Raw genomic sequence first — 10,952 nt, 5'->3', positions numbered from 1 at the left:
TACACGTTTGCTCAATACACTAAAGGAATAGATTTATAAAATAATTCAAACAGGTTGCGACAATCTTGAGCATTGTTTTGCTGTATAAAAAATATCTTAAGAATAGATCTGAGGGGAAATATGACAGAGTTTTTAACCTGCACGCAAAAAAGCCAGACCTGGGGCCGGCCCAGTGGCATAGCGGTTAAGTTCCTGCACTCCGCTTCAGTGGTCCTGGGTTGGCAGGTTTGGATTCTGGGCGCGGACCGACGCACTGCTTATCAAGCCATGCTGTGGAAGGCATCCCACATATAAAGTAGAGGAAGGTGGGCACGGATGTTAGCCCAGGGCCAATCTTCCTCAGCAAAAAGAGGAGGATTGGCAACAGATGTTAGCTCAGGGCTAATCTTCCTCACCAAAAAAAAAAAAATAATAATAATAGTAATAATAAAAAAGAGCCAGACCTCAAAAGAAAGGGCCTTCTGGAGGAGAGAAAATAGATGGTATTTATAGCTCCATTTATTACACAGCAACCATATTGTGATTGGATAATATTTTGGTTGGTTTTAGCAGAAACCAGGTATTTCCGTTATTAGCTAAGTAAAGAAATAAACAAAAAATGGGGTCCCAGGAAACAACTTTTGGATACCCCAGCCACTCATAGATCCTGCTGTTTTTGTCATTCATGTCTGGTTTAGCAGTACCTGCCACGCATGGCTCATCTAGAAAGACATGGATTTTAGAAATAGAAATTATTTTCTTCTAGAAATATAAGTGTTTTCTGAACCGAGGAGAGAGTTAAGCTGAGGGCAAACTGTCTTGAACCTGACCCATGTTTTTAGCATATCTCTTTAATAATAGGAATATATTGGTTGTCACACAAGGTTGCTTTCCATGTTAAAATCCTGAATTAATACTGATAATTGTTTGCCTATTCACGTGTCATTTTTCTAGCCTCCATGGGATCACCGCCTGTATATATTTACAAGATTAAAACCTATGACATTAATTCAGCAACCAAAGTGAACACTGCAGGATGTTAATAGGTAAGAGGCAAAGGGTTGTCTGATTAAATGCTTTAGAAATGCAGAGTGAGACACAGTTATGCAGGTTTCCTTACTTCAGGATTTCTCAAAGCTTTTAATATATTCATGTGCATTGGGAATCTCCAAGGGCATAGAGGATGCAGTGTGCCTCAAAATTATTTAACCAGGGAATCCTTTTACGGGGAACTACTGCTCCGTTCACTGCATTTTTAATGATCACTGTGATGTCTTCTTAGGATCCTAACATCTAACTATGTCTAACATCTAATATCACCAATAAGCATATTGAAACATAACCATGACGGTATTGGGATATGGTCCTGTAAGTAACGGTTAGTTCCTTACATTTTTTCCTTGAGCTGTATTCCTATATTTGGATACACATCCTGTGGGGATCTAGAGTGTGCTATATGTTCTTATAGGGACCTATTGATCCTCCTTCCAGCTCCCATTAAGATTATTGTAACTACTTGTTTATCATTGGACTTATCCGTTAGATTAGGAACTCCCCAAGGCAAGGATTTGTTCCCTTACTGTTTTTGGCAACCTGAATGGTGCCTTGCACATCCCAGGCACTTGAATACTTTGTTCTCAATGAATAGCCACTAGATTTCAAGTCAAGGTAGAATTTTGATCCATGGTTAACATCCTCCAATTAATTGTAAGCTCCCTCTTCACCTTTGCACTTGTTCATCATTGACATTTTGGGGATATGGTGCCCAGCATGCATTGTGTATTGCGCTAAAGAGCACCTTATATTAGACATCATTGACGATATGAACCCACCTGGTGGGGCTGGAAGTGGGGAGAGGAGAACAGGATACAGGAGGATCGTGTCGGTCAGGGATGAGCTTTTGAAACTATACTCGGAAGACTTCCTGAGCAGCGTGTGTATTGTCCTCAGTTTCCCACAGACTAAACACTGCTCATGAGATTCACAGAGCACTCTAAAGAAGGAGACTGTTCTAGATATTGATAGGCTTGCTCGGGTCAGATTTACCCTAGAATGACTCAATTCTTTCCCACAGTTGTAGCATGTCATTTTATTTTATTTTGTCTGAATAAAAAGAAAAAATAATTGATTCCAAGTAAAAATTTAAAAATCAATGTTTTAATACTTCTGAAAACTGGTCTAAAAAAAGTACACTCAGGAACTAATTGTAATTACATCCCATAGCAGCCTGGGAGTTCTTCTCATTTAATTACAAATTCAACATTTGCGCTTTCTGGACTGAGGACAGGGCTAGGCTGAGGGTAAATTGTCAATTAATTTTTCCTAATTACTACATACAAAATTGAAAACAGTACCCCCAAATAAGCTATCTATAAAAGAATAGCTGAACCCAAGCATACACTGCAAATATTCTAAAATACGAAAACTATGTCACCAATTGGAATGCCTTCAAAATGAGAGATTAGTACCAAGTTAAGTTTATACAAAGTGCAAATAAATTGCATGTTTCTAAACAAATGCTTGGCAGGGGCACAGTATCACATATGTCTACTCAATTTGGTCAAAGTGAAGACCCTCCTATGCATTGTGTGTCCTTCCAGCTAAAAATTAACAATACATTTTGAACGAACCTTCTTCTGAGCAGTTTATAATAATATCCCCTTGATTCCATTTATTGTCTGGGTTTTTCCTTTCTTTCTTCTTTGTTTAAATTTTTTTTTCCTAATTTTACTATCATTCCTGAAGTCTTCTCCTTCTCGTAGGATTTTGGGCAGAGATATGCTAAGTTTTCCTACTTGTGTTTCTTTCTGAAATCGGATTGTTAGCCTGGGCTGGAGGGGCTGATCTTCTCGACCTTGGGTGTCAAAGAAGGCATTGTAAAAGGGCTACTTCCTTCCCATTCCATTGACGCAGTGGACATGATGCCCAGGCAATGGAACTTTAGTATTCTAGCCTAAAAGTCCTCTGCTTTGCCCACCTCAAAGTTTATACGGTGAAACCTCATGGCCCCAGCTCATCACCCTCTCTGAGCTATCCCTTTGGTCTCATGACTCTCCCAGTTTCTCTCACTAAAGAGGTGGAGTCTGTTCCCCGTACCTAGCCTTGTAATTCGCTTTGACCAACAGAATTCAGCAGAAGTTGCAGTGTGCCAGTTCTCAGCAAAGCCCTCCATTTGCACGCCCACACTTCTGCCACTGCACGAGAACATACCCAGTTAGCTTCCGGTGGATGAAAGAACCCGGCTGAGTTGCCACAGGCATCCCAATCTAGCCATCCCACATCCCTCAGCAGCCAGACAACCCCAGACATGTGAGCCAGTTCAGCTGAGATCAGGAGTCCTGTCCGGATCAGCTGACCCTCACACCACATGAGCTAAATAAACGCTTATTATTGAGGTTTTATGGCTGCCATGCTGCATCATTGTGGCAATAGATAATAAATATCACAGGCAGTGGATATAACATGATTGTGATCGGCTCCTAGTCTCCAGAGTAGGCTCACTCTGGTCACTTAACTAACCTCACAAAAACACAAGCCGATATTGCACATCAATGAAGGTTTTGGATCCCACTTACGGTGTCAGGTGGTATGGTGTTACTGGTGTTTTACTGTATTTTCATTAAATTCTTAACTCATGAATTAAAAATGGGTCTCTGAAAAAGCTGATCTGCTGAACAGTGGGTGTGTGTGAGAGAGGGAAATAGCCAAGAGCAAACTACATTCTTTAAAATTCATATACATATATGTAATATCTACAATAGAGGGAAGTAACAAGCTGAAGGCTTAGTGTAAAAACAAAACTTTTTTTCATGCATGAAAATGTTTATTAACAATAGCTTACTGTATGTCTATATCAACACTAAAAAGTAGAATTAGTAGAAAATAATTTAATAACCATTAAAGGTTCTTCATATGTATTGCCAAATTGTTCTTTTAAAATTTTGTATTATATTTTATGTCTACCTACAGTATGTTAAATTTACCAAAACTTTGCTAACATTTATGCTTATATTAAGTATATATGCTTAATTAATATAAGAATATATGCTTATATTTATGGTTATATTAATTAAGTTTATAACTTTCAATTGTGAAAGGCAAGGTAGTGGTCCTTTACTCATTAAAGTTTTGTCTAATACCTTTATATTTTCTGTTAGGTTCTTTTATGATATTTAATACAAAATATTTAGTTAACGATATAAATAATGAACTTGAACATTTATGTCATTAAATGTGGTTTTCTAGTTTTTGCAACTGCTAAAATCATGTAAATTAATTTTTTTATTGCAGTAACATTGGTTTACAACATTGTGCAAATTTCAGGTGTAAATGATTATACTTCTATTTCTGCATACATTACATCATGTTCACCACCCAAAGACTAATTATAATCCATCACCACACACATGTGCCTAATCACCCCTTTCACCCTCCTCCCTCCCAAAACAAAATTTTTTCATTTCAACTATCTACTCCACAGGTTGCTGGAAACCAACAACTGTTTCCTTAGAAGTGCTTAATGTGAATGTTACTTTGGAGTGGGACAGGGTGTTTAAAATGTATGTTCGTTAGAATGTATCAGCTTTATTTATTTTAACAAATTACATGTTTTGGGATTTTCTATTTCACAGATAGCTTTTAATCTTAGAGTCAAGTAACATGATTCTCAACACTGTTTCCCAGTTTCTGGGACGGCTTCAGAAATGGATTAAACCTACTACTGGAGCAGTTAAAATCCAGTGTGCAAATAAAAAGCACATTATTTAAGAGCATGAGGCTACAAGTGGATTTGAAAGGGTAATCAACTAAATACTAATAGCACCTAAGTTATTAAAACAAAAGCTCAATGGACCCCATGTATGTGTTTTCAACATCCAACATTATTTTTTCCTATCAATAAGCCTTCTATCTGTAAGGGAAATTGAGAAATATATATATAAGAGAGAAGAGAGGACCAGAGAGAGAGAGAGAGAGAGATAATGACAGCAAGAGAGAGAATGTCTTAGTATATATGAGAGAAATTGCAGGAAAATATGTGGACTTATCAGAATACAAACTCTCTTTACATTTTATTTTTGTAAATGTACATTCAAAGCTCAGATTCCATCCGTGAACACAGGAAGAATATCCAAGACATCTTGTGTTAAAATTACTTTTATTCAGGATGAAAAATACAACATGTAACCAGATTAGATGATAGTTTATGATTAATTCTTTACCACATATTTCAAAAGAACTACATACTTATTTCCCCTTGTTGTTACTGCAATATATTTCTTTTTATTTATTATTACTTAGAAGGTTACAATGTAGTGTTTCACATAGCTTTTCCTTAGTAGCAGACAGAGGACATGTTGTACACAATTACAGGCAGAAAAAAGTTAATACATAACTTTTCAAAGGAAGACACCAAATCTACAACGTGTAGTTCAGAGTTCAGGGAATTTTTTTTTCTTTAAATAGATGCTTTTCTGGGGTATGATGTGGCCTGATAAAAGCTCTCAATTTTGCAGACTGCAGTAGCATAAAGCTATTTCCAACACAATGGATGAAGATGGATCTGAGGTAGAAAGGTGGTCATGGCTTTCCTCTTATATAAAACAATTTTCTTCTCAAAATATCTATGCTGCAAATAAACACCCCTGTCCCCCAACCCACCCAACCTATTCGAAAGGAATAGCAATTTCTAACTTTAAGCCTCCTTCTGGCCAAATCCCAGTTCAAGGGAACCCAAAGTTAAAATATCCTGATGTTTTAAATGCACGTATGCTTGAATCAAAACACATTATTTTCCTTTTTTTCTTTTTTTTTTGGTTTCTCTACATTTGGTAATTACTTAACATGTTTAAACTGAATCAATTAAATGTTAAATCAGAAGCTGAACCAAACACCTAATTGAATGCACTCAAAGATACAGGCAGGGGCACCACCATGTAAGCATTAATTTCATTCTTCTATAGAAGCAGTGATGTAAGCTTTTGATAAATATCCTTCCCAAAGGTACTGATCCAATGCAGGGTAATAAAACATGTATTCATTCACTCAAAAGATAAAATGAGACATGCATTCAATTTGTGCCTGCTGTCAGAAAGAAAATAACCTGGAATTTCAAGAATTATAAATGGCTTGAATATACAACAACAACAATAAAATTCTCTGCGAAGAAAATTAAAGACAAAGATGTGTACTGGCAGCACAATTAGGGAAAGGCCTGTTGTGTATTTATTGATGAAAATCAAGACCTGGGAACTAGGAAAAGTTATACCAAGTTCTGTTTCTGCGTCAAAATGAAAATATGCTTAAATGGGCAACCTTTGGTAAAATGATCTTTGAGATTCTCATAATCCTGCTCCTTAAGTCCCTCTATCATACACACTGGGACATGAAATAAATAAAGAAATCAAGACCTACTTATGTAGAGCAGGGAAATAAAAGGCAGGAAAAAAAATCCCAATAGGAACGCCAGCTGGGCCCACAGGACTTTTATTGTGGTTATCCAAGTGGTTGCTAAAGAAACAAATGTATGGTGTCAAATAAAGTTAAACAGTATACACAGAGCTGTAGCCTAATCCATATACATATAGTGTTTGATTGAAATATATGAACTTATTAATTTGGCCAAATTGTGGGAACAGATACAGGAAATCTATTTGGTCATGTGGCTGGTGAATTATAAATAACCAAAACATAATGGCATGAGTGTCGAAGAAATAAATGAAGTTATTGTACAAGGTTAAGATGAAAGAAGGTAAAATTGTCTTCTAATTCTTATGCAATTTTTGTCACGGTTATTAAAAAGAAGGTATCATATTAGAAAGCCCCCACCCACTTTCCCAATACTGTATACAGTATACAAATCAGAGACAAATGTATTTCCGTTTCCAAATACCACTCTGTTCATTAATTTACAGTTGCATAGAAAGGGAAGAAGAAAACAATAATATATGATTATTATAAAAACAAAATATCCTTTTCTCTTTGGATAGTCAGTGTTTTACTCCTTCAGTAGAACACACAGTCCGCATTCAACAGCACGTTTCCAGGAGCCACGGAGCTTCTGATTACACGGAGTTTGGAATTGGCGTTTGCTGAAAAGGGCAATACTGTATGTCAGGAAATGCTGGTTGGTTAGATGAATACTTCACATTGCCTGTGGGAAGGGAAAACAGTACTGTCAGAACAACATTTACAGAAAACATTACAGGTAGTAGAGACCTGTCAACTCTTTCAGGAAATACAAGGGCTTCTTTCAGAACTAATCAAACCCTATTTGCTATGCTCCTTTACTCCCATGTGACTTTCGCTCCCTGGGATGAGACCCTTGTCTCTCACTCTGAAGACACCTAGTCTGTTTTTTATCACTGCAGCCAATATAGAGGAAATCTGGAAGACTTTTCTCTTGCCTAGGCTGGAAACCAAGCTAAAATTCAGAGGACTTGGCTTCTTCTTGTTGGAGGTACTAATGGTGAGTGAATTAGGCTAGTGCAAGCAACTCATCTCTCCTTGGGGGACTGTGGGAGGTCTCCTGCAGAGAGGGTACCCTTGACAATTTCAACTGGTTTCAGTCACAAGCTGGGGTCCAGACAAGAGGAACACAAGACAGGACTCACAATCCAAAGGTGGGCAGTGGTGCTAGTTAAAGGCTCAGAGCCAGTGGACATAGACAAGAGAGGATATAAATCAGGCCACACTCAGGGGAGTGGCATCAACTTTCAAACGGATGGTCAAACAGTTGGGTCCACCGTCATTAAAACCCAAGTCCTCAAACTCTTCTCTGAATGCATCCTTCGCTTGCTTGCTCTAACCAATATCTAGATCATCCCTGAAAACACAGCTTCCTCTATAACCCTCTCACATATGACTCTTTTTTTTCTTCCACACTCCTCACATCTTGGATAAGTCCTTCCTAGATCCTCACTGTTTTTCAGGGTCTTTTCTCTCTCTTCTCCCTAAAAACACCCAGCTTTGACTCTCACGCCATCAGACTGTACCATCCATTATGCAGTCATCTTCTGACCCCTTCGGTCACGTTCCCTTACTTCTTGATAAAGAAACAGCTCACTGTCACCCACTTTAAAGCTATTTTTAATTCTTAGTGATTTCAATACCCACATAGATGATTCTTCCGAAACTCTGCCCTCTCAGTTCCTTGAGCTCCTCTCCTCCAATGAACCTGTCCTCCACCCTTTGAGTCACTCACTCAAAGTTCCAAACATGGACCATTACCAATACCTGCAACTCCTCCAACATTTCAATTTCAATCATCCACCTTCCGACAACCATCTCTACCTCTCCGGCTTACTTCCACTAGAACCCCAACTTCATCCATTGTTGGTAAAATAATCCATTGATCTTCCCATTTATTTTTTGTCTCCTATACCTAAGGCATCCTCACTTCTTTCTCTACCAAGCATAGGTGCCTGCTTCAATCATTATCATCACTCCTTTGCCTCCTCCCTCTAATTGCTGTACTCTCTTAGCCAAACCACAACTTCAGCTCTGGCTAAATGCAATACTCAGCCTACTCTGGTACCTGTGCTCATGAACTTGAATGTGGCCAGAGGGTAACAGAGAGGCCTGCAGACTGGCCTCACGTTAAATTCATGAGCGGGAACTGTAAGTGGTGCCCTTTAATGCTGCCTGGTAGCTAGGCACTATTGCCCTGTCCATTTGCTCTCCTGATCTCCAAGCAGTTATGGCACATCCTTCAGTCTCTCCTCATACTTCTGACACCTCCTCCCATCCTCCCATCCTGCTGAAGCCCTGGCTTCTGATCTGCTGAGACAACAGATGCAATCAGAAGACTTCTGGTCCCTGGGATGAGGTCCTTCTGCCTCATGAGCTCTCACATCATGTCCACTAACCTACTTCATATTCCCTTGTCTTCCCTCTGGTTACTAAAGACAAACTATCTATGCTTCTTGTTAAGATCCTAGCCTTTCTTGCCATTAAGACAATAACACAATCAGAAGGTTCACTGTTCAAAAAGATTAACAAGCAAGTTCATGAAAGAAAAGATTACTGTGAATCCAAAGATTTACTGTTGTCTTGTGTACATTATTACTAAGAGTACCTGATAAGGAAAATACTGAAAGGCATAAGGCCAGAGCTGCCAACAGTTCTCAGCAAATTTTTAAATGAAAAATCAAAACATTTTCTCCTTCAGAGTAACAAAACCACTTTGTGAGACATCTGGGAGAACGCTGGTCAGCCATTTGGCTACCTAGGGTAACTTTACATAGTACATAGGAGACATTAAAAAACTATCTGAGGGGGTTGGCCCGTTGGCACAGTGGTTAAGCTTGGTGCACTCTGTTTTGGCAGCCCAGGGTTCACAGATTCAGATCCCAGGCGTGGACCTACACACCCATCAAGCCATGCTGTGGTGGCGACCCATATACAAAATAGAGGAAGATGGGCACAGATGTTAGGTCAGGGCCACTCTTCCTCAAACAGGAAGATTGGCAGCAGGTGGTAGTTCAGGGTCAATCTTCCTCACAAAAAAAAAAAAAAAAAAAAGCTATTTGAGGGACCTGCCCTGTGGCTGAGCGGTTCAAGTTCTGCTTTGGCGGCCCAGGTTCTTGGGTTTGGATCCCAGGCACAGACCTACACCACTTGTCGGCCATGCTGTGGCAGTGACCCACATACAAAGTGGAGGAAGACTGGCACGAAAGTTAGCTCAGGGCTAATCTTCCTCAAGCAAAAAAAAAGAGCTATTTGAACACAAAAGATGGAACACTTGGTATTTTGGGCATCTGGAAGAATTGGCTTGGGAGAGGTTCCCCCTCCCCAAACTGACAAACTATTAGTATTGAATCAACTAACATTTAAATGTCAAGCAAGTTTACTTTACGTATTTACATGGAAAATAAAGTAGCACTAAAATCAACGGTAGCTAAAGTGCTTTACTCCTGGTTGTAATCACCACACCGGAACCAATCAACCCATTAACTCTTACCTGGGGCCTGCTGGGGAGATTAGCTGAAAGAGAAAACAAAAGAAATGAATTGAAGGCAGTACAATTGCTTTGCTGTCCCCACGCCCAGGCACGCAAAAGTGTGGAATGTACCACTCCCACCTGGTAAATGGGTGCTAATAAGAAAATAAGAAATAGGTGTTTGATTGGTTTTTTTTTTTGCTTGATGCTTTAACAAAGGTTAGTTTCCCTAGTTTGTTTCTCATATTCTGTGTGCTTTAAGATACAAAAATTCCACCCAAATATGCAAAACATAGGCTGGCTCTCTCAAATAAGTATACACTAAAGCATTCAGTGAATACTTAGTTTTGCAAAACATCTCAAAAGTTCCTATTGAAATCATGCCATGTATTTGGTTTATGTATATGAACAGAGCAAGTTCTGTATATTTTGCTGAATAGAACAAATTCTGACCAAGAGGTCATTAGGGAAATGAAGGGGTGTGAGTCTTCAGTTTCTGCCACCCTTGGCTCATCCTTGCTCCAGAGACTAGGAAGATGGTGGTGAGGTGCTTGCATCAAAGAAAGGGTTGGCCTAATCTTTGGCAGTCTTCTAGGCACTTGGGCTAATAATTGTGCCTTCGAGAGGCCCAGTTAAGAGCACTGGAGAAGTTAGAATATGGTGTCTAATTCGCCTTTGCATCTGAGCAGCTCCATTCCTTCCTGGTTCAGAGGGCACAAACAGTGTAGCTGACCTAAGGGGCGCTGGGAGAGCAGCCACTAGCAAATCTCTTCTCTGAGGCCTCTGCTTTTTCATCTCTGCCTTTTGCTGCAAAATCTCACAATTACCATCTCGTACTCAAGCCGGGGGGAGGGAGATAGCTCTGCCCTCCAATGATGGTAACATCTGTTCCGAGTCAAATACGAATTGTCCCTAATCATCTAGCATGCTGCACTCCTTCCAGCTCTCATTTTTCTGTGCTGAGGGAAAAAAAAAGACATTGGTGATGACACAGTGGGTGCCAATAACTTTGTGAGAAAAAAGGGCAAACGAGAAA

The 10,952-nt window shown here is 39.3% G+C and overlaps 1 protein-coding gene across 7 annotated transcripts in view; it reads right to left on the bottom strand.

Moving 5' to 3' along the window:
* Positions 1 to 5,117: 5,117 nt before the first annotated feature.
* Positions 5,118 to 10,952, bottom strand: part of UTRN (utrophin) — a 504,353-nt gene continuing 498,518 nt past the window's right edge. For 5 of the 7 annotated variants that reach the window (XM_087425184.1, XM_087425183.1, XM_087425186.1 and 2 more), the window contains one exon: positions 5,118 to 7,129. In XM_087425184.1, coding sequence (XP_087281310.1) covers positions 7,041 to 7,129 — 89 coding nt within the window. In that variant the 3' untranslated portion in view covers positions 5,118 to 7,040. Of the gene's footprint in view, positions 7,130 to 9,937; positions 9,961 to 10,952 lie in introns of all 7 variants that reach the window. The other 2 variants (XM_087425188.1, XM_087425189.1) reach the window with 1 other exon arrangement.

Source organism: Ceratotherium simum, chromosome 38 (genome assembly GCF_057802395.1).
Source record: "Ceratotherium simum simum isolate JZ-2026a chromosome 38, ASM5780239v1, whole genome shotgun sequence".
NCBI classification, from domain to species: domain Eukaryota; kingdom Metazoa; phylum Chordata; class Mammalia; order Perissodactyla; family Rhinocerotidae; genus Ceratotherium; species Ceratotherium simum.
The sequence above is the reverse complement of the archived record's forward strand: the minus strand, read 5'-3'. Positions and strand labels throughout refer to the sequence as shown.